This window comes from Mastigoproctus giganteus, chromosome 6 (assembly GCF_048544385.1).
Source record: "Mastigoproctus giganteus isolate SK-2022 chromosome 6, ASM4854438v1, whole genome shotgun sequence".
In the NCBI taxonomy this organism is placed as follows: Eukaryota; Metazoa; Arthropoda; class Arachnida; order Uropygi; family Thelyphonidae; genus Mastigoproctus; species Mastigoproctus giganteus.
Genome location: NC_143580.1, coordinates 232,889,210 through 232,914,697, shown reverse-complemented (window position 1 = coordinate 232,914,697; position 25,488 = coordinate 232,889,210). Strand labels below are relative to the sequence as shown.

General features: G+C 34.1%; 1 protein-coding gene across 2 annotated transcripts in view; it reads left to right on the top strand.

The window, feature by feature from the left end:
* The window catches only part of Cpsf100 (cleavage and polyadenylation specificity factor subunit 2), a 199,703-nt gene that overhangs the window by 21,443 nt on the left and 152,772 nt on the right, over positions 1–25,488 (top strand). For both annotated transcript variants that reach the window (XM_090375764.1, XM_090375763.1), the window contains 5 exons: positions 4,461–4,620; positions 14,457–14,562; positions 20,576–20,821; positions 21,889–21,977; positions 23,620–23,718. In XM_090375764.1, the coding sequence (XP_090231890.1) occupies positions 4,531–4,620; positions 14,457–14,562; positions 20,576–20,821; positions 21,889–21,977; positions 23,620–23,718 (630 nt within the window). In that variant the 5' untranslated portion in view covers positions 4,461–4,530. The remainder of the gene's footprint in view (positions 1–4,460; positions 4,621–14,456; positions 14,563–20,575; positions 20,822–21,888; positions 21,978–23,619; positions 23,719–25,488) is intronic.

Sequence of the window (25,488 nt, the reverse complement as noted above, 5' to 3'; positions counted from 1 at the left end):
GAGAAAGGAATCACCAAGAAAGAGAAGGATGATGATATCCAGCTCAGGATCCTGGGTGTGCCAAACCCAAATTCACCAGATGTGAGCCATTGTATTGCATAAGGCAATGATTAGGTTGCACCTTGAGTACTAATACTAGTTTAGAACCTCATTTTATTTAGAAAGTATGTGGATCTGTTGAAAAGGGCACAGAGAACAGCAAAAAGCCGACCGGGCTAGCCGGGTGGGTAAAGTGCCTGCCTGGCAACCCAAAGGTCGCGAATTCGAATCCCATCTCGGGCTTGGATCAAAGTACTGCAAAAACCTTGGGAGGTGCATTATGGCCACAGAAGCCTATGCGCCAACAACTACAAAAAAAAAAAAAAAAAAAAAGAACAGCAAGACAATTAGTCAAGGGAACAAAAAAGTACTCTTACTAAGAAAGAATTGCTTTCTGTAAATTGCAATCTAGGCATCTGTGTGACATAATTGAGGTGTTTATGGTTTAAAATAATTGAACATACAAAATGAGATGATTTAGTATGAATTGTACAAGGCAATAGTTGGGCTACATCTTGAATACTGCTTACAGGTCTGGGGGCGGCCTCATTTTCGGAAAGGTGTAGATCTGCTGGAATGGGTGCAGAGAAGAGCAAAAGATTGGTGAGGGGAACAAATGGATAGTCTTATTAATAAAGACTGATATGAGGGGCCATAAATTCAAATTGATTGTTGGAACAAGTTTCCATCTGTTGTGTGGAAGTGGGTAGTTTGAATAAATTCAGAGAACAAAAAAAATTATTGAAGAGGATGAATAAATGATGTGGCAAGGTTTTTTTCCTTATTTGTTGATACTTTATAAATTGCTTTCTTGAATCATATGCCTCACCACTACTTCTGCTACTAATAATAATAATATATCATAAAAATGTGACTGTTAAACATCACATATTTTATCTATATATTTATCATAACTCACACTGACAGTAAGTTTTATAATAAATTTCAATATTACAGCTAATTATTTAGTAATGATTGAATTCTGTAAATATTGAGAATCAAAAATTGGTAACTTGATTTTTAATTGAAATCCAGATTGCATTAGATACTGTTTTATGAAATGTCTCTCGCTTATGTTTAAGTGTAGCTTCATGTAACATAAGAGTTACACTTAAACATAAGGGTGTTTGAACCTGGTGATTTTGTAATGAACTTATACATGAACCAGGTATAGAGAGTGCTACTACTTAATATTTTTTTAAGTAGACAGGAAACAGCTGAAACAATTGTTTTGTGATGTGTGTGGTTGAACTGAGGTGAGGCAAATTAACATCAAAATTTTTAATTTTAAGGAAGGCACAGAAGTTTATCCTTTTCCACAACATGGCTAAGGTGGTTAACCTTAGCCAGCTTGTGGAGGATCAGAAGATTTAACTGGAAAAGTTGTTTAACTTAAAACTAAGAAGTTGAATTTCATCACTTTCCTTTAACTTATTTAAACCGACTTTGTGCTTATGCGTAAAGGTAAAGTTTAATAAACATAGTGCCAAAGTTTAATAAAGGTAGTACCACGGCATGACAAGGATGAGGAATTGATAAACACTGTAAGTGTTTCTTACAACAACTCTGCTTCTATTGGAATGAGCAGTGGCCTGGAAAGCAAGTTGCTGGATATTTCAGGAACTTCTAGGAATCATCATGGAACAAGTAAATACATAGGATGTGTTAAAGTACATCCTATGTATTTACTTGTTCAAGGTGCAAGTATACATGCACCTATACAAAGTATAGGTGCATGTATACTTGCATGTACACCAATTCTACAATTATAGTAAATAAATTTGAATTTGAAGTGCTGTTCAGGGCATCAAAAGTGGATGCTGTTGGGATATCAGAGACATGGTGTCACACAGATATAAGAAATGCAGAATTGGAATTTGGAGAGTACAAAGTGTACAAAAAGGATGGACAGGATAGAAATGGAGGAGGGGGTCTTCTATTAGTTAAGAAACATAAAATCTAAGGAACTGCATCCAGTTGACACTGGTGGACAGTGCAGTATTGAATCAGTTTGGTGTGACATAAGCATTGGGAAAGCAAAATTGAGAGTAAAGTATGTTATAGGCCTAATGACTGTGATGAGTACAGTGAACAACTGTACCGAGAAATAGAGTGAGCCAGTAAATTAGATTGTCTTATAATGGGGGATTTTAACTTCCCAGATGTTGACTGTAACTTGTGTGTTGGTCACTCACACATTAGCAAGACTTTTGTGGATGATTGTTTTCTACAGCAGCATGTTCGAGAGGCAACCAGAGGGAGTAATACAATTGATCTGATTATCAGCAGTGATTATTCATGCATTAAGAATCTGCAGATAAAGTAACCACTAATCACAGTGTACACATATGGGATTTACTCAAAGTTGTAACTACCATCAGGGGTAAAGGAAATGGTTTTTTGCTTTTGTTAAAGGTAACTACAGTGGTCTCAAACAGTTTGTTTTTTTAATGCTATACAGTGGGACCAACTGATGATGTTACCAACAGCAAAATCTAAATGGGAAGCATTCAAGGAATTAATCTTGGAAGCTACTAGGTCTTTCATACCAAGAAATACTGTTCAAGGTTTAGGCCTAAATGAATGTCAGATGAACTAGACTCGTGGCAGAGAACAAAAATTCATGAGTAATTACAGATCTGTTAGTTTAAATTCTGTTCCATGGAAAATAATGGAGTCACTGGTTAAAGAAGTACTACAAGATCATCTAGACAAGACTGCGGTTATAGTTCAGACACAGCATGGGTTTATTAAGGGGAAGTCTTGTCTAGCCAATTTGATTGGTTACTATGATGTGATTACAAAGGAACTGGATGCAAAAAAATAATTCTGATATCATATACTTGGATTTCATGAAGCTTTTGATACGGTTGCACATGGAAGACTGCTGTACAGATTGGAGCAATATGGGACAAGTTGCTGCAATGGATAAAAGGATGGTTGAGTTGGAGAAGACAGAGAATGGTAATTTGAGTATCATCCAAATTGTTACTTTTAATCATTTTAATTTTAATCGTGTTTTTAATCCTTTTAGTTGATTTTAATTATTTATTATTGGAAGCAGTTTTAACTATTTAATCTGACACAATGACTTCTCGCACTCATGGTCTTGCTGCGGTGGTTTGATGTGTTTCATGGTCAGGCTGGGCTCTCGGCTTTCGATTCCGTTGCACATTGGATTTGGTTGTATCTCTATGAGTGAGGGAATTCATTAATTCATTTTTTTTATCTTATTTTATTCGTCACATTTGGGAGAGAATTGACTGGAAGCATTCCACGAAAAAGATTGAGGTAATCTCTTACTTTTTTTAATATAGTCAAGGTAAAAATGTTATTTTTAATGTCATTAATTATTTTGATATGGAAGCTCTAAATGGAATTCCAAGCTTGCCAATTAAACAAGCAACAAAGTGTGAAAGTGTCACCATGGGATTTTCGGAAATAATCATTTGAAAAAATTAGGTGGGAAGGGAATGATAACAAGAATCCCACTTTTAAATCTCTGAAGAGGTGAACTAAAACAAGCCATGCTGTATCTTCTGTGAACAGATTCAATAAAATTACATTTCCGTGTAATATTATAATGATTAGCATTGTTAGTGGCAAATGATGCAAAAAAATTTCACCTATCCATTCCCTCCAATAGTTTTAGTTCATCCTTGAATTTATTTAAGCTGTCTACTTCCGCAACAACAGATGGAAGTTTGTTCCAGCAATCAACCACCTGCTGGCTAAAGGCAAACTTCCACACATCTGTTCTGCAACCATCCTTCCTGAATTTGAATTTGTCCCCTCATTGGTGGTCTGAGTAAGAGAAAGAACCCCATCAGCATTGAGCTTGCTCAATCCATTCAAAGCCTTAAAAATCTCAATCAGATCTCCTCACAGATGCCTAATCTCCAGACACTGCAATTTGTAGAACTGAAGCCTTTCTTCATATTATCAATTATATAAACAGATGATATATGTGAATGCTTTCAAGTGAACATTTTGAACATCCTAAATTTTGGGGTTACATCTTCATGCATTTATATAATTTTATATCACCCTGTAAACTTGTTTGGACCAATTACTTGATAATGTTTATATTGAGTTATTATTTGACTGGTATTAAGACTGCAAAAGGTTGTGCAAGTATTGACTTATCCATTGCAGTGATTTATAAATAATTTATTCAGATAGCACCAGAGTTATTGCAAATTATGAATATAGCACAGTTGCTTTGCTGGAAACAGTTATCTCCTCAGATACATAAGCAAGCCAAGGAAATAGATGCAAGTAATTGTGCTGTTTGACATTCTTCAAAGAAATAAGACTCCATGTATTGCTAGCTTTTCTCTCAGAATTAACTGAAATACTAAATATCTTAACATTTTTTCTAGTACATTTTTATGGCATTCATTTTTTTTTATTTATTGTAGACATATTAGTCAAGTTGATGCAGTACTCCTCTCTTATCCCGACACCCTTCATTTAGGAGCATTGCCCTACATGGTTGGGAAATGCAGTCTGAACTGCCCTATATATTCAACTATTCCTGTGTACAAAATGGGACAAATGTTCATGTATGATCTATTTCAGGTGAGTTTACTATGTCCTTATGTTGCATAAATAAAAATCTTCTGGATATTTGTCCATAAGTGTTATCATACCATTTATATCTAAATTTTGAGTACTATGACATTTCAAGTCTAATTTCCAGATTTAAACATTAAAAATACATTTGATTTATTTCAGGAAAGGAAATTGCATAAGCCCCAGGACATGCTAGGCAGGTTTAAGTAACAGTTAATAATATACAAGCACGGTTCAATAAAGAATGACCATAATATTTTTTTTCACAATGTACCTTCATTAATCATCCAAATAGGGACTACTTTGAAAAGGACCATCAAAATGGTCCTTTTCAAAAGTAGTCCCCATTTGATGAAATGCGCTTACACCATTTCTGTCATTCTTAGAAATTTCTCACAGCTCCTTCTTTAACTTTGGAAATAAAAAAAAACACACATGGTGCAAGATCAGGGCTGTAGGGCAGATGAGGACCGCATTTGTTTTGACATTAATGCTGGCTAAGCAGTCGATGACAGTACGAGCATTGTTGAGGTCTTCTATTGTTGTGATGCATCATCCAACTATCCGTGTGCTGTACAGTTCTGTAGTAAGGTCCGTCCCATAACAGTTGTATAATGTGGTACAACATGCTGGTAAACCATTCGTTGAATGTCAAAAAAAGATATGACCATAACCTTTCCTGCACAACTTTTGCTATTTTTGATGTCGACGAGGATGTAGACTACCAAACAGATTTTTATTGCGTACTCTCTGGGTCGAAATGATAAAGCCATGTCTCATCCGCTATTGTCACCCTTTGTGCAGAACCTCACCATCTTCAGTAACCATCCTTTGCAGCTCCTGACAAACTCCTATACGAATTTTCTGCTGCTGATTTGTGAGTACTCTTGAAACCCAACATGCACAAATACGTCATATGCATGAGACTGTTCAATAAAGAATGATCGTAATATTTTTTTCACGACGTACCTTCATTAATTTCCATATTTTGATGGTCCTTTTTCAAAGTAGTCCCCATTTGATGAAATGCACTTACTGTTTCTATCATTTTTGGAAATGTTTTCCTCGCAGCTCCTTCTTTAACTTTGGAAATAATAATAAAAAACATGGTGCAAGGGCTGTAGGGCAGAAATAAGACATTAATGCTAGCTAAGTACTCAATGACAGTGTGAGGTCTTGCATTGTCGTGATGCATCATCCAACCACCTGTGCTGTACAGTTCTGTAGTAAGGTCCCATAACAGTGTATGATGTGATACAACATGCTGGTAAACCATTCCTGCTGATATTCTCAACATCTGTTATGCCAATTGCCTTACTGTTATACAACGATCTTTTCTCTTAAATACAGAAGCAGTGTTTATGGTTTCTGTGGTGACGGCAGTTGCTGCAACTCCTGACCACCAGTTTTTGTGATTGAATCACATCCATCTTTAAACAGTCTAAACCACCTGCGAGCTGTGTTATATGGAGGCCTAGATTCACCATAAGCCTTTTAACATTTCATATGCTTCAGCTGATGTTTTCTTGAGACAGAAACAAAAATTGAGAGAAGCATACTGTTCCTTGTGTGTCATGTCCATTGTTACTTAGGCGAAACAGAACAGGCATAAACTTGACCAATCACCAAGATCACACCCTGCGCACAACTCAACTGCACAGTTGCTACGTGATGGTTGTTCATGAAAAAAATTATGATCATTCTTTATAACAGCCTCGTATAAAAATTGTTTCATATATGTACATTAATATGTTTCAAATTAATGTATTACGAGCGAAAAACTAAATATCTGAATCGTATATTTCAGTGAAATTTTCAACGTCTGAACTTTTGCTATGCATCATATATCCACCAATTGTGTAGAAAATTTGGGTTTATCTAGGTATCAATCAAGTCACTAAGGCAGATTACTATTCTAGCAAAGAAAAGTGGCAAAGACTTTACTTATATAAACACTAGAAGGAAAGCAATGAGCGATATAACTGTTGATGATTCTGCTCAGGTTGCAGACAAACTGAAAAGGTATTTTGCATCAACCTTCACACATCTGAAATTTTTTAGGGTTATGATTTTGTGATAACTGAGAGGAAGGTAGAAGAGAGGTTACTGAAACTTGGCAGATAAGATGCCTGGGGTAGTGGAATCTACTTAATTATATTAAAGAGAGGCAGCAAAAAAAGTAAGCAAACCGTAATTATGAGAGTATCGTTAGATTTGGGGAAGGTGCCTATAGACTGGTGATGTGTGAATGTATCCCCAATTCACAAAAGGGGAGAGGGATTAAAAGTGTGAAGTGAGTAATTACAGACATGTTAGCTTGACTTCTGCTTCAAGGAAAATAATAGATTCACTGGTTAAAGAAGTAATGCAGAACCATCTAGACAGGAACATAGTTATACATTAGTCGTAGCATTAATTTGTTAAGGAGTGATCTTGTCTGGCCAATCTGGTTCGACATTATGAGACACAGTCACAAAAGAACTGAATGCAAAAAATAATTTCAACATAATACTTAGATTTCAGAAAATCTTTGGATACTGTTCTACATAAAAGGCTGCTATAAAAATTGGAGCAGTGTGACATTAGGAACAAGTTACTGCAATGGATAAAGGGGTGGTTGAGTGATAGAGGACAGTGTTCTTCAGTGGGTGCTGGTCTTCTTTCACTAATAGTATTAGTGAAGTCTTGGGCATAATTGGTAGACTAATTGTTGTTTTCACTATTTATTAATGATACTGATGAAGGATTACACATGACATGACATGTGATGGAGTATGGCATAAATTTATATCGAGGCAGATTAACTGCAGCATAGATGTGTGGAAATTTAATTTCAGCCAGTGGGTAGTTGTTGAAACAAATTTCCTTCTGGTGTTGTGGGAGTGGATAGTTTAACATGTTCGCTTCTTCTTGAACATAAATATTCAGCTTCAGATTTTAATCCACTTGAATGGGAACCACCCTCCAAATGGATTAAAAGTTTTTTAGAATTTAAATTTTTTTTTTTTTTTTTCTGGGATATTTTCTTCCAATTTGACAGAAGAAAAATTTTTCTCAAGCAATCTTCACTGGGGCTAATTTATTCAGTCATAGTGAGAAGAAAGCCCAAAAATGTTTCTGCCCTTTCAAGTCCAAATTGATTCAATCCCATGTTTTCAATTGTGGGTTGAAACCGTCATTTGAAAGCCATCAGTGTTAAATGAATTGAAAGAAAAACTAGACAGATTATTAGAGAACATAAATATGTGACTTTTTCATCTTTGACAATGTTGAGTGAGCCACTATCCAGTTGATAACTTATTTTTGGATTACCATTATCCAGATGCAGAACTTTGCTTAACTGGCAGTTTTTAGACATGTATAATTTGTTCATTTCTTGTTATAACAACATTCCCTGGTTCTTGTTGAATGAATTTGTGACTGCTCCGCTTCAATGGAGATGATCTCATACACATATTTACAGTTTTATACATACACATTAATGCTAATGATCATAAATGAAAGTTACATGGTTGTAGAGAACATAATATGGCACTATGTTCAACACTAAAGTTACTAAAGGTATGTTGTTCAATGCTATGCCATATTATAAACAGTTACGCATATTCAGTGAATATTACACAGTATACTTATCTTTGGGAAACAGTGACACAGTCACCAAGGGAAAACAACTATAAACATTTTTTCACATATCAAATGGCTGGGAAAAGAATATCTGCACAACTTAGTTAGCGAGAATTGCTGTAACTGTATCATTCTGCCACATTTATAATCCCCATGTGATGTCATTCAGATGGAATCCCAAGTGGTCATTAATGTCTTGAACTTTTTTGCAAGGCAAACTTAACTCTATCCCTTTATTTAAAATGCATCTCCAGTGACCCAAAATCCTGGTGGGACAAAGATTGCATGAAAACAAGAAGACACAAAACAAAGCTTGGAATAAGTCCCGGAGATATCCTACAACGGATAATCTTTTAAAATTTAAGCAAGCATGAGTGCTAACTAGGTATACACGGAAACAAGCCAGAAAAACTTCCTGGATCCAGTTTACTTCCTCTATAAATAGAACAACAAACACAAAAATAATATGGAATAAAATAGGAAAAATGAATGGGAAGTATAAAAACCGACCATCACTAGTATTACATTGGAATAGAGAAAGCATTACCGAACCATTAGAGATAGCTAATATATTAGGTGAAACGTTTGCTAAAGTATCGTCAAAACAATCCTACACTACTGAATTTTTGACCTATAAGGAGAAAACGGAAAAAAACAGAATTAATTTTAATACTAAAAGGATTGAACCCTACAACCAATCAATTACAATACATGAATTACGTCAAGCAGTATCACAAACAAAACTAAGTGCAGTTGGACCAGACAACATACACTATGATATGCTTAAACACCTAAAGCAGGAAGAGATAGAAAACCTCCTTCAACTGTACAACCGCATATTTCTAGAAAACCAATATCCTGAAGCGTGGCATCATGCAATAGTATTAGCTTTCCAAAAACCCAATAAAGATCAGAAGGACCCAAACAACTATCGTCCGATAGCCCTCACAAGCTGCTTAAGCAAAGTACTAGAGAAGATCATCAACAAAAGCTTAGTCTAGTTTTTTGAGACAACTAACTGGTTCACCAATATGCAGTGTGGGTTTAGACACAGTCGATCCACATTAGATCACCTTGTATGAATAGAAGAAGATATAAGAGATGCATTTATAACCTCAAAGCATATGGTTACTGTATTTTTTGATATAGAAAAGGTCTATGACACAGCATGGAGACACGGTTTATTACAGGATATCCACGATGCAGGACTCAGAGGACATTTACCACTATTCATTCAAAATTTCATGAAAAATAGAACATTTCAAGTTAGAGTACAAAACACCATGTCAAAATCATATAAACAAGAAGAAGGAGTTCCCCAAGGGTCTGTCCTGAGTGCCATACTATTCTCCATAAAAATAAATAGCATCACAAAACAACTACCACCCACAGTGTCATATGCACTATATGTAGATGACTTCAGTATTTCATATCAAGCACAGAACATGGGAACTATAGAAAGACAACTACAATGTGCAATTAACAACATCAGTCACTGGGCCCAGAAAACGAGTTTAGAATATCAAAAGAAAAAAACAGTCTGCGTACATTTCTGTAGAAAATGAAATTTATACCCTGAACCTGAACTAATATTGCAAGGTAACGCAATACCAGTTAAACACAGTGTAAAATTTTTTGGACTTATTCTAGACAACAAGTTGACCTTTGTAGAACATATAAAAGAACTACGAATAAAATGTATGAAACAACTTAATATTCTTAAAGTCTTAACAACAACATCTTGGGGTGCAGACCATTATACCCTGCTCAACTTGTATAAAGCACTAGTAAGGTCAAAAATAGATTATGGAGCACTGGTTTATGCATCATCAAGAAAGAGCGCCCTCAAATGGCTAGATCCGATTCACCATAGTGCAATACGAATAGCAACAGGAGCTTTCCGCACATCCCCTATATACAGTCTCTATACAGAGACTAATGAATCACCACTGTTCCTGAGGAGAGAACAGTTGTCACTGCTGTATGCTTACAGGATAAGACCCATAAGAAACCATCCGACTTGGACAACTTTATTCTCGCCAAAATGGGAAAACATATATAGGAACTGCAAAAGAGCGAACCAGCCCCTAGGCATCAGACTACAGGAGCTACTGATAACACATGATCTCAAAATAGATAACGTTGCAAACCAAGAAGGACATATAGATCCACCATGGATAAACCATACCACAGCTTATGAACTCCTCACACAAAACTGGAATAAAAATACTTTATCAGACAGCAACTTTCAACAACTGCATGCAGCACATAGAATTCAATATCCCAATCACATACCAATATATACAGACGGATCAAAATCAGAGAACCATGTAGGAGCAGCAGCAGTATTCCCAGATGTTACATTGTCACGCCAACTCCCAGAAGAATGCAGTGTCTATGCTGCAGAATTAGTAGCAGTTCAGATAGCCCTGGAGCATTTCAGAACCACCTACCACTTGAGAACAGTAATATACTGTGATTCATTAAGTGTAATCCAAGCCATACAAAACACAAGCAATATAACTCATCCAGTACTCTGGCAAATTAAACAGATACTAACAGGCTTCACAAATAAAAAACAAGAGATACTTTTCTGCTGGATGCCAGGACACAAAGGGATAAAAGGAAATGAAGAAGCGGATAGAATTGCAAAATCAACCACTAACCTTCAAGAACAATATTTCACAGTTCCACAGTTCCAATTATATGAAATAAAACCAAAAGTTGAGCACTGGAAAACGAGCATAAGGAAATCAAGGAGAGAAGAAGTTGTTCTGACCAGATTGCGGATAGGCCATACACATTTCACAAATGGTTATCTATTACGTGCAGAAGAATCCCAAAGATGCCATGTATGCAATACTATCCAAACAGTTAAACATATACTTATAGAATGCCCAACATATGAAAATGATCGACACCAAATTTTTTCATCATTATATAAAGGAAACCAAAACATCACTCTTAAAGATCTTATAGGTGACAAAGAACACGTGTCAGATATTTTTAGATTCATACAAACAATCATCATATACCATCTGCTGTAAATAATAGTATAATACCACAGAAACAGTTAACCTTTTACATTCGAACAAGATTTATATAAAGAAAACATTGTATAACAAATGAACTGGCGCACTATGATCTCCGTTGTCGATGCGCCAATAAACACCAAAACAACAACAGCATCTCCAATGATTACAGCCTCCTCCTGTATTGTAATATCAGTCAATCCATGATAGTTCTCGTCTATAATCCTGTCTAAAAGTAGCCTTCCATACTAATCCAGCAACTGATTCCTTTCCAGCTCACCTCCATTTCTTTATAGAGTTTACTTCACATCCAGAAATACTTAATTTCTCCCATTTAAGTTTTTATCCCCTTATTCTCTCTACATTTCTGAAATTCAAAGGAATCATCTTTAGTCTCCTCGACATTATCAGGTAAATCTATGTAACATCTAAGTTAGTAAAATTAGCAAACAACTGCATATTATAGGTTATGTAGAATTCATTGCTCATATTTATGATGAGAAAAATTTTCTGCTAATAATTTCACATATTCAAGTAAAGCAAGTGGCATTCTTAAAATTGTAGATATCAGTTAGCTTCTGACTTCCATCTTTTAATTCCAGCATAATTTTACTGAATTAGTGTATTATATTACATATATTATACTTATATATATATATATATATATATATATATATATATATACATATATATATATATATATATATATATATATATATATATATATAAAGGCCCAACGCCGGCACAGTGGCAAAAACCTAGAAGTACAATATGTAATATAAAGTGAGAGTAAAACAAAATGAGATAAAACGTAAAGCAAAAAGGCGAAAAAAAGGTAGTAGCATAAATGGAAATATGGTAGAGCAAAAATATATAAAATAAAATAATAAGGCAAAATTATAAAAGTTATAAAATGTGTTAATTATGGGTTAGTCAATATATTCAAAGGGACTTTTTCTAGTGCTAACCCTCTCAATATATCGGCCCATAATTAACGTGGCTATCTGTTTCTGTCGTCAACTGCCCGCAAAACTTATTTCACTAACCCCCGAACCTAGAGGGCGCCCACATCTACCAGCATCAGATAAATGATACACGTGCTCCACTTCTCGGTCTTTCTATCTTCACGTTCATCGGTGGTGAACTTACTTACTTATATAATTTTTCACCAGGAATTTGTTCTATATATATATATATCAACCATTTGGTCCATCATATCTACATTATGCTAAGTCTTTATTATATCTTCAGTTTCTTATCTTCTGTTACAATATATCTCTCATGCTTTCTTGCATCACATGCCACTACTACTACTACTACTTCTGTTACAATATATCTCCTACATCTTATACGATGAGATACTTACCATAAACCAGGATTCCTTTCTTTAAGGGACAGGAAGTTACACTCCCAGTTTCTTCCCACGTACAATTGTATTCTTCCCTTTGTCTATACTTTTAGCCATATACTATATAACCCTACTCTTTCATACCTCATGAACTATTAGAGCAATTCGAGGGGGATTGAGGTACTATTGCTGTTCTTTATCCTATTTCCGTTCTCCTTCCTTTAGCCCATGCTGCCTATTCAACATAGATAATGTAAAAATGTAACTACCGTGGATGGAACTCTTGCTCTATTATATGCTACTATGCTATCTGTCGGGCTAATAGTCATCTCGCCCATAAACTACTAATCAAAATCTGCTTATTACCAGCATTAGGCCATGATATCATATTACTTCCAAATTACTTTACTTACTACATTTTGCTTATTATCAGCTTTCGGCCCTTATTTTATAATACTGCTAAATTTCTTGATTCACTATGGTACTACATTATTACTATCATACTATCTTATATATATTCGAACCTAGTTTTGTAGGAAGTTGACAACAGAAACAGATAGCCACGTTAATTATGGGCCGATATATTGAGAGGGTTAGCCCTAGAAAAAGTCCCTTTCAGTATATCGACTAACCCATAATTAACACATTTTATAACTTTTATAATTTTGCCTTATTATTTTATTTTATATATTTTTGCTCTATCATGTTTCCATTTATGCTACTACCACTACTACCTTTTTTTTGCCTTTTTGCTTTATGTTTTATCTCATTTTATTTTACTCTCACTTTATATTACGTATTGTACTTCTAGGTTTTTGCCACTGTGCCGGCGTTGGGCCTTTGCACATTACTTGGGCGTTTTTGACGCACAGGTCTTTCGCAGACTGCACCTAATCTCACTCAACTGGCTACCTCATTGCCAATCCGATAAATTTTCACTCTACCATATTCTATCATATCTAGTACATATCAATACAGACCAATGTAATGCACAGTCTTTCACTTAGATGGCATTAATTGGTGCTGATCTCTATGTTAAAATTTACAAATAATTCTTCGCTTAATACAGAGATATATATATATATATATATATATATATAGTTATTTCTTTTTGTATTATCATTCTATTGTGGTTTATTTCGTCTTTGTTCATTTTCTTAATCACAGGTATTTTCTACACATAGGTATTATAGTTAATACATTACTGGTCTTTATATTTTATATTTTATTTTATATTATTTTTTTATTTTATTTTATATATTTTTATAGTATATATATATATACTGATAGTATATATATATATATATATATATATATATATATATATATATATACTATCATTGATTTGTATTAAATATTAACATAAATTAAATTATAATAAAGGGAATAAATAAATAAATAAATAATTATGCGTTCATTAGAGGCAGCGACATGCAATTCCTCCATATGAAGCTGAAATACATCCAATATTTTAAATTAAATAAAACATAAGCCAGTAGTATGGCAAAAATTTGTTTGGGTTATTTTTATGTTAATTTTCGCTCTATAGTTTTTGCCATACTACTGGCTTATGTTTTATTTAATTTAAAATATTGGATATATATATATATATATATAGGTTAATCCAAAATGAACTTTCCAATTTTAAAAATTTAACCTAGTTAAATCAAGATTACTGATTTAGTCATTTCAATGTATCCTTATTGGTTTGCCAAAGTAACTTTTTAAAATCAATATCATTTTGAATCACTTATATGTTGCTTTACATTTCTCATTAGCATATATACACAATGTGTGTAGATTAAACAATTTTTTATATTCTTTTTTTATATATTTAGTCACGACATAACACAGAAGATTTTGAACTGTTTACCTTGGATGATGTAGATGCTGCATTTGATAAAATTATTCAGTTAAAATATAACCAGACCATTAATTTAAAAGGTAAGCATTTCTTATTTATAGGCTGCTTGCTGCAAAACTTATACTTATCCTGGAAATCCAGTAAATATTAAGGCCAAACCTTAAGGGGAACTAGGTGGGCCTTTCTTACTTAAATAAATAAAATTTATTTAAGTAAGAAATTATAATATAATAAAATAAGAAATTTTATTAGAACATTCATTACTTATGAGAATTAATATGTAATGTATGTAATGACCATGCTTGTTATGACAAAAATAAATATAAACATTATGAATGTTTTATATTAAAAATATATTAAAAAATATTTAACTCACCAATCATGATGATAATGAGGATGGCTGTGATATAGGTGAATGGATTAACCCCGGAACGTATCAAATGTGTGGTACTACACTGACAGTGGTAGAGAATGAAAAGGACCTGGGGGTAATTGTGCAAGCAGATATGAAGTTCTCTGAGCAGTGCAGATGGGCTGCAAGAGTAGCTCATGGTGTCTTGTCAATGATATACGGCAATTTTTCTAGGAGGGATAAGGAGGTAATTATTCACTTGTATAAGGCAATGGTCAGGCCACACCTTGAGTACTGTATACAGGTCTGGAGGCCTCGTTTTAAGAAGGATGTAAAGCTGCTGGAATGAGTACAGAGAAGGGCAACAAGATTAGTGAATGGAACAAAGGGTTGCTCTTACAAAGAAAGGCCCAAGTTTTGCAAATTACAGTGTCTGGAGACTAGGCACCTGTGAGGTGATCTGATTGAGGTGTATAAAGCCTTGAATGGTTTGAGCATGCTCAATGCTGATAGGATTCTTTCTCTTGCTCAGAATAATCTCATGAGAGGGCATAAATTCAAATCGAGGAAAGACAGTTGTAGGATAGATGTGCAAAAGTTTGCCTTTAGCCAGCGTGTGGTTGATTGCTGGAACAAACTTCCATCTGTCGTTGTAGAAGTTGATATCTTAAATAGATTCCAGGCAGAACTAGACACATTTGGGACGAGTGGATGGGTGAAATGAGAAAGGGGTTTTTTTTTTTTTTTTTTTTTGGCTGATGCTATATAAGCTTGCTTTCTTGCATCATGTGCCTTTAGTAATACTAATGCTAAAAATATCAGTCAGAGCCTTAGAAATCTGTCAGAGCCTGTTCAAAATCTGTGCCAGTCGTCAAAGCCCCCTTTCTTCCCATATCACATGTAAAACTTGCAGTCCCTGTAACTTTTCTTTAATGAGAAGGTTTTTAGATCTTTTACTGGATTGGTTAGCAGTAAAGCATGCATTCCAAGTCAGTGGCTTGATATTTGCCAGATATTATACAGTTATCAGTGTTGCACTTTTTTCCAACAATTGCTGATTGACAAGGAGGATTCACTCTCCATCGATCGAGAATTCTTGTAAATAAATATGTGGCAGATGCAATGCAACTTAAATGTTGCAATAAGACACTTGAACCATTGGTTGCATGACCTCATCTATACCTCTGGAACATAATTGTGTAGAGAAGTGTGTGTGTGTTCATGCTAAAAATAACAAGGACCTGCAGAAGAACTACTTGTGAATTATTGAAGATGCAAATTAAATAGGTAAACTGTACAAAGACAACCTGTAAATAATCAAAACCACAAATATCAAGATTTTACTATACATACAGGTATTTCATAACATGTGGGCCCTTACTTTTGTGATTCAGGACCAAAAAACAATGAAAAAAATCCATGTAATGATGTATCCAGTTCCGAGCGATTATAGAGCTATGGCTTTTCAATTTTAAAAAATGACTATTGAATTTTTATTGATAAGAAATAAGAATAAGCAAATATGTACCTAATGTGAACAGATATTTTACAAGGTTTATGGTTGCTTATTCTTTTTTATTATTTTTTTACCGTTTAAAACTCTATTTCCATTTTTTAAATTGAAACATCCATCATCATTCCTAAGCTGTTCAGTGGACATGTGTTTATATTAACTTTTTTCATTGTTTTCAGTTCCTAAATCAACAGAGACTGTACTTAATCATGTAAGCACAGCCTGTACATTATGAAACATCTTGCATAAAATTATTCATAGTCACAGTTCAACATTTTATATGCATGTTGAAATATGGAATTGATAGTGTGTCATGTAAACCATCCATTCACGAGATAAATAATATGAAATATATCAGTTTCAAATAATCTGATTTAAATTTCTAACTAGCAATGAATGTACTGAGGCTATAGATTCTTTGAAGAGAAGGTTACTAGTAATATAATTATAACAGTAGCAGAGGTTGTAATTCCATTTTATTAAATTGCTATTTGGAAACTGTAATATTCTGTAAGGTGATTTATTAGGTAAATCACCTTACATAAAAGCAGTTGTATACCTCTGTAGCTATGTCAAAACTCCAGAGTAATTTTTTTTCTTCCCAAATTACTATTCTCGTGCTCAGCTCTTTAATTCTAATAATCTTATATGTAATCCTAGAGAGTGAGTCTTCAAGGCTTGGTTAATAATGATTCTGGCCTGATGAGTGGAAAGTTATAAGATTCAGTTCTTTTTTGATGACCAAAGAAAATCTCAGTTCAATAAGATTACAGTATAAGCTCCAAATGAATGAGTGGTATATTCCCACTTGTAGAAAAGACAAGAACCAGAGAGAGTTCTCATCTCTTCCAGTGGTGAAAATATATGATAAATATAAATGTAAACTGAAAAAAAGAAGAGTATTATAGGGCTGGATCTCGGGTATTCCATTAGTCAGCTGATCTCAGAAGGTATGCAACAAAATGCCTACCTTCTGAGATCAGCTGACTAATGGAATATATTACTTCCCAGTACTGCTGCAATTGAAAACTTGGCGAAATTTAAGGAAGAACTGAACAAGTACTTGTTGTCAGCCAGTAAGTCCATGATAACAATGGAGAAGATGTTTTTTTTTCCTAAGACTGCCTTACACCCTTCTACTAGCTTATATGAAAAGCATGCAAATTTTATAAAATTAAATTTTTCATTCAGTTAATCAAAATTAAATTATTAAAAATTGTAATTTTGACAGATGTTTTGATTTTAATTAAATCAAAAGATCTGTATTATCTCCTTACCAGATCTTAAGGAACTCTTGAGATATGCATTAACTTTTTGAATATTATTCTAAAAACATTACTGAAAGCTTAACAAATTAAGCAAATTTTACACTAATTATAAAAGGATTTCGACTGCTAATGACTCATCTTGTCATGAAGCCACATGGGGCATCAGCAGATGATAGGGCAGAATTTTGATAACCTCTAAATCCTCAGACTCCAGAGTCTTATCATGCACATACAGGCACTCCCTGACTTACGTAAGGGTTGTGTTCCGTGGAACTCTGTGTAAGTCGGAATTTCCCTAAAGGCTTATGCAGCACTTGCAACTATGCTTGCTGAATTTGATTGAAGCAAAAAAGAAATGTTCTGTGAACATGTAAATAGAATTATTTGTTCAATTTTTTTTATCTCATGCATAGGAAAAATTGCAAAAGTGTGTAATTACAAAGGGGGGGAGACAGGCATGTTTCACCTTTCGCGCATTGTTGCCAGAATCGTTTCCAGCTGATAAGTATGCCGCTGCAGAGATTTGAGGGCTGTGGATATTTAGAAGGGTTTTTCCCGACACATCACAAAATTTCTCTGCTGCTGCAGAATCGGCACTGGCTACTTCACTGCATACTTTAACATTGTGCAAACCAGCGTAAAGCATGACCATATTAAACCACCCGTTGCTTGCCAAAAACTTGGCTTGGGGTTCACCGTACTTATCCTTAATTAGCATTAGTAGAGGCATACGATGCAAGAAAGCAAGCTTATGCAGCATCAGCCAAAAAAAAAAAAAAAAATTCTCTGATTTCATCCCTCCATTCATTCCAAATGCCTGTCCAGCTCAGCCTTAAATTTATTTAGGCTATTAGCTTCCACAACAAAAGATGGAAGCCTGTTCTACCAATAAACTACTCACTGGCTAAAGGCAAATTTCCACATATCTATTCTACAATTATCTTTCCTCAATTTGAAACTGTGCTCCCTCAGGTTCTTAGTCTGAGCTAAAGAAAGAATCCCATCAGCATTCAGCTTGCTCAACCCATTCAAGGCCTTATACACCTCAATCAGATCACCTTGCAGGTGCCTACTCTCCAGGTGCTGCAATTTACAGAACTTAAGCCTTTCTTGGTATGAGCATCACTTTGTTCTCCCACCAATCTTGTTGCCCTTCTTTGTACTTGTTCTAGCAACTCTACATTCTTCCTAAAATGGGGCCTCCAGACCTGCACACAGTACTCTAGGTGTGGCCTGACCATTGCCTTGTATAATGGGATAATCACCTCCCTGTCCCTGCCTATATATCATCGACAAAACTCCATGACCTGCCCTGGCAGCCCATCTGCACTGCTCAGTGAACTTCATATTTGACTGCACAATTACCCCCAGGTCTTTTTCACTTTCCACTTCCCTGAGTGTAGTACCACAGAGTTGGTACATTTCTCTTCGGTTATCGCTACCCCATATGCAGTACTTTGCATTTGTCAATGTTAAACTTCAGTTGCCACTTCTCAGCCCATTTTCCCAATTTATCTAGATCCAGTTGGAGTAGCATACTGTCTTTATTGTCATTAACAACCTGCCAACTTTTGTATCATCTGCAAATTTGTACATTAAACCTGATATACCTTCATCAATATCATTGATAAATATACAAAACAACAATGGGACCAACACTGAATCCTGGGGAACTCCACTAACAACATTTGTCCACGAAGAGCAGTGTCCATTGATTACCACTCTCTGCCATCTCCCACTCAACCATCCCTTTATCCATTGTAGCAACTTACCCTTAATGCCATACCTCTCCAATTTGTACAGCAGTCTTCCATGTGCAACAGTATCAAAAGCTTTCCTGAAATCCAAGTATATGATATCAAAATTATTTTTGGCATTCACTTCCTTTGTGACCACATCATAGTATCCAATCAAATTGGTCAGACAAGACTTCCCTTTAACAAACCCATGCTGTGTCTTAACTATTACTGCAGTATTGTCTAGATGAACCTGCAATGCTTCTTTAACCAGTGATTCCATTATTTTCCCCAGAACACAAGTTAAACTAACAGGTCTGTAGTTGTTTGTGTAACCTTTTGAACCCCCTTTGTGAATTGGTGATACATTTGCACACCTCCAAGGAAACAAATCCAAGGACCTGAGTCCAAGGAAACTTCTTGAAAATGTTCTGCAAGGTACAGCATATGGGTAGCACTAATCCCAGATTAACTTATCAACCGTGTGGTACTACACTCAGAGTAATGGAAAATGAAAAAGAACTAGGGGTAATTGTGCAGTCAGATATGAAATTCTCTGAGCAATGCAGTCAGGATACCAGAACAGCTCATGGTGTTTTGTCACTGATATCAAGTAACTTTGCTAGGAGGTGATTAGCCCTTTGTACAAGGCAGTGGTTAGGCTGCATCTTGAGTACTGCATACTGGTCTGGAGGCCTCATTTTACAAGAAAGGCTTTTCTTGGTAAAATGAACTAAAGTCTTACCGAGAAAGGCTTTAGTTCTGCAAATTGCAGCATCTTGAGATAGACACTTGCAAGATGATCTGATTGAGGTGTTTAAAGGCTTTGAATGGATTGAGCATGCTCAGTGCTGGTGGCATTCTTCCTCTTGTTTGGACTACACACATGAGGGGGCATAAATTGAAATCGAGTGACAGTTGCAAGATAGATGTGCAGAAGTTTACCTTCAGTCATTTGTTGTTGTGGAAGTGGGTAATTTGAATAAATTGAAGGAAGAACTAGACAAATTATTAGAGATGGACAGGTGATGTAGGAAGGAGTTTTTTTTTTTTGGTTGACACTATAAGCTTTTACATCATTTGTCACTACTGACAAATGAACAAGATATGATTCATATATGATTTTTAATAATCATAAATTGTACTTGAGCCAAAAGTAGTTTTATCCTTTACATTTTGAATAATTTTTGTGTAATTAGTAATGTTAATCCATATTATTTTAAGGAAAAGGTCAAGGAATCTCCATTACTCCTCTTCCTGCCGGCCACATGATTGGTGGAACATTGTGGAGGATTATTAAAGATGGTGAAGAAGATATTGTGTATGCAGTGGACTTCAACCACAAAAAAGAAAGGCATTTAAATGGATGTGTCCTTGAATCAGTAACTCGCCCTTCTCTGCTAATAACAGATGCATATAATGCTACATATAATCAAGCTAGAAGAAGACAACGAGATGAACAGCTTATGAGTAAGTTTTTGGTTTTTCACATTAAAATAATTTTTAAAAAAAAATAGTAACTCAGGTCACATTCATAGTAAGAATTTGGCAACAAGATAATTCTACATCACTAAATCAGAATTGACACTTAACTCCATGTACAGTTTAAGCTTAAATTGTGAAATTTATTGGAGTAATTTCTGTTATACTTAAAAATAACAGTAATTTCTGTTATACTTGAATTAATGAAATAAGTTTTGTACTGAATCGCTCTGACATTCTTGCTAAAATGATGACAGTGTTTCCACCTCAACTTTGGACTTCATTATTAAGTTTTGTAGAATTTTGGACTTCATTATTAGAATGTTTTGTTTGTTGTTTATTTAGTTTTTAGGAGCATTAGCAACTAAGGCTATATTGCTCCGGGGATATGCGGTGGTCATTCCCTGACCTTTCCGCATCCTCCGTATTTGGTGGTCACGGGCTCGAACACCGGTCTAATCAAGAAGCGTGTGCTACGCACTGCTGCTCCTGCCCACCTGGCTACGGAGGCGGCCACCATTATTAGAAGAAAAAGAGAAATAAAGAATTCTAATTTTATTCAGGCCTTTTTAAAACAGCCACTTTATGGTAATGTTACCTGTTTTGTAGAATTTCTGTACTAAGGTGAACATGAGAAAAAATAATGCAGGATGAAAAATATGAAGAACTAGAAATCAGCCTCTGTTTCTGAAAAAAAGATTTTCAGAAACAGAGAAATAAATAATTAGATATTCATTCAAAAAGTAAGAAGATTTAAACTTCCAGTTCACCTTAGTACAGAAATACAAAGCCTATTACCCTATTCAGTATAAATTAAAACAATTTTTTTTTTTTTTTTAACTTGTTGAAAGCGAAGTTCCTCGATTTTAATCCTTTTAGCCTGGTGTTACTACAAGCGAGAGACTTTTAGCCTGATGTGACTATAAGCTTGATGCTTTCTGTATATATATTGTTTAATAGTGCTTTTATATAGTTTTAAATTACTGTGCATTTATTTCATGTAGCTTGAAATAAATTTAACACAAAAACAAGTAAAAATCCTGTTTTTCTTATAGCTAATATTTTACAGACTTTAAGAAACAGTGGAAATGTTCTGATTGCTGTAGATACTGCTGGAAGAGTTTTGGAGCTTGCCCATATGTTGGTAATGTACACTTTATATAAAAATTACGGTTATAACAAAAGTAGAATACAGCATACATGAAAAAATTTCTGACTCTCTGACCAGAGTGTGAAAGAATAAAATGAGTACTGAATTTGGTATTAAAAAGTTTGTTAATGTACACAGTGCATTAAATTTTTTTTTCCTTAAATTTATTGATTTTTTTTTTTCTTTTCCTGTGATTAATAGAAGTGAGGAGTAAATATAATTATCTCCTTGTCAATTAATTACTAAAATTGCAACTTTATAGAACCTTAATAGATTTATGTTTTCGAAACTTAGCTGTTCAGTTTAATTACAACTATGTAATATTTATTTCTCTTCTCCCATATATTCTTTTATTTAAGTCTCTTTTCTATCTCCATATCTCTAAGAATCTCTTCACATGCAACACCACATTCATACGTCTTGCCTAACAATACACACAATGCGTGCATGAACTGCATTAAAACTACATTTAATTTATGAATTTATTTTTTACATACAAATTGTATTATGAAAAAAAAAGAAATAATAATTGTCTGATTTCTATTTGTCTAATTTTAATGAAATTCGAAATGGCCTAACAATTACTTTTAAAAGGCTCAAATATAAAATTTCAAGAAAATCCACTAGGAGACCCTCACTTACATGATGATGGACAGACAGACATGGTGAAGAGAATAGATACATATGCATATATGTGTGCAAACATGCCTAATAATATAATTTATATTTTATAATTTATAAAATAAAAATGAAACTGTGGTATATATTAAAAGCATAATTGTTTTAGTAGATAAATTTGATCCCTTTGTTTAGGATGCAGTGATTAGGTAAAAGTTGGGAGGGATGGGTTAATATTCTATAAAGCTATGAAATTTTAGATTTGCTGTATACACAGCAAAATGTACCTAGCTCCATAACATAACATGGGTCTTTTCCCTTTCCCTCATTCACATGCTTTGGACTCCCTCCAGCTGAAAAAATAAAGGCAGCAACACTGTATATACTAGTTGATCCAGATGTCTCCTAGAGTGTTACCAATAGGTTTGGTTCTGTGAACTATCAGTGATCAGCAAATGAAAACTATTTTAAAGCTGTACCTGTGAAATGAAAGGATGGTGGATCTCACCATGATACCTGACATGGTGGATTTCACCATGATACTTGACATAACTCATATTGCATGATATAAGAGATGGGAAGTGCCATAGTTTTGTTTTGGATGCAAGACTTCAGTTAAAATGTTATCATAATTAATTTTTAATTTATTGTGATTAAAATCAAATCCACTGCTGGAAAATCAAGATTACATTATATGCAGTACTCTCTCTCTCTCTCTCTCTCTCTCTCTCTCTCTCTCTCTCTCTCTCTCTCTCTCTCTCTCTCTCTCTCTCACACACACACACACACACACACACACGCACACACACACTTCTTCCTCTCTCCTTTTATTAATGCATGTATGTTCAAACACAAAATATGTATTATTAAACAGAACTACTGAAATTGTCTAATGTTGTCAATAAGAAAACACTATGATGAATAATCAGATTTCTTAAATGTCTTGTATTGATAAAAGTTGTCTGATATATATATATAAATTGTACTTGTTCTTATACATTTTCACATGTATTTTTAGGATCAGCTGTGGAGGAATCAGGACTCTGGTTTGATGGCATATTCACTTGCCCTTTTAAATAATGTCAGTTACAATGTTGTTGAATTTGCAAAATCTCAGGTAACAATTCATAACCTTCTACCCTTCACATTAACTTTAATTGTCATGTAATCATTTGTAATGTATTATTACGTAGTGATTTTATTTCAGTTTCGTATAATTTTTCAGACACCAGATTAAAACAAAATTATTACTTTAGTTTATCACATTTAATTTATTATATACTAGCATAAAAAGCTGATAAATTTCAGTAAAAATAAATGAAAGCTTATATTTTAATAGAAATAATATGCTTACTAGCCTTGTTGAATTTAACTGTTTTGCCATATGCTCATGATAGATTATCACAAAATAACATGTTTCTGTAATTCCTGTTTAGCGAGTGTTATTCTACCCCTTTGAAATGCAGTTAGCAAGTTTATGCACTGTTAGAATGAATATTACCTGGCTGATCTTCTACCCCCCCCCCCCATATGAATTTGGTTTGGATCTAGCACTAGCCAAAACTGGAAATGACTTCCAGTCTTCCATCAGTAAAGACAACCATGCCAAGTATAACTCTCGCAAGCTGCATATGTAACTTCTTGAATTCATTGTTCCTTTGTTTAGCTGATAGCAGTTACTACCAGAATAGAACTCTAGATGAAACAAGTTAAGTTAGTTTTCAATTTTTGCTTTTTAGTTTAATACAAATAGTTTCTTTAACTACATTTGGATAGCAAAGCATGATAGTCATTCAGGATATTGTGGAAAAGATTCCAGATTGCTTCACATAGCCAGTCAGGATTGGTAGTAAATACAGCTGATATATAATCAGTTTAGGTTATATACTTAACTTGCTGAGGTATTTGCTCAGAGAAGCCCTGAAACATACAAGGTTTTAGTATTTCAAATTTATATAAATTCTTCCAAGTTAATAAATTTAGTTAAAATTCTGAGAAATGTTTTTCTCTTACTGATTCTCAGAGACCTGCATTAGGAATTCTCTTCAGAAATCATATCAAAAACATTTTATTTAAGCATTTCTGATTTCTGTATATTTTTTGGAAGTTAGTTTTTTCCCCTATTTATATTAATTTTTAAAAACATATACCTGCAATAAAGTTAAAAAAAACTCAAAGAATGAATTTGCAGATTTTATATGTAATGCGTTCGTGTGTGCATGCAGGGGTCTATATGTAGTCACAGAGAATGCAGAAAGCTAGGATTAAGTGCAAAATATAAGAAGAGGTAACTAAAATATATCTGTTAAAAAATGTAATTAAACAGAAAGCAAGGAATGAGTGAAATAACTGAGGGGATAAGTTAGAACTGAACAATATAGTAAAACCATGAAGCATGTGAAATTTAGACATAACAGCATATTTAAAATAATGCCAATAAAAGCAAATATAAGGCATGAATATGCCTCCAATAATACTATATGATTAATGATAAAATCAGTATTAAGATAAGCATTTCACAAAAGTCATAGGAATTGTGGCATTGTAATGCCAATATAGTATGTATAATATTCATTTATACTTTAGACAAATTATAATTGGAAGTCATGTATATTTTATCAAAGCTAAAAAATAAAATTAAAATAATAATAATTTTTGGTTTATTTGTGCTTCCAGTCTCACTGTCTCCTAGATAATTAATTGGGAGTCTATTGTATTATTAACAATGCAAGATTTATGGATCTCTACTACTTCCAGTAAGTGGATTAAAACTTAGGAGGGGAGGAAAACAGAATTTGCTGATATGAGATTTTCTGATGACTAATTTATAGGAAAACACATGGAAAAGGATCGTTCCAGAATAGTGAAATAGGAATGAATGAGGGAA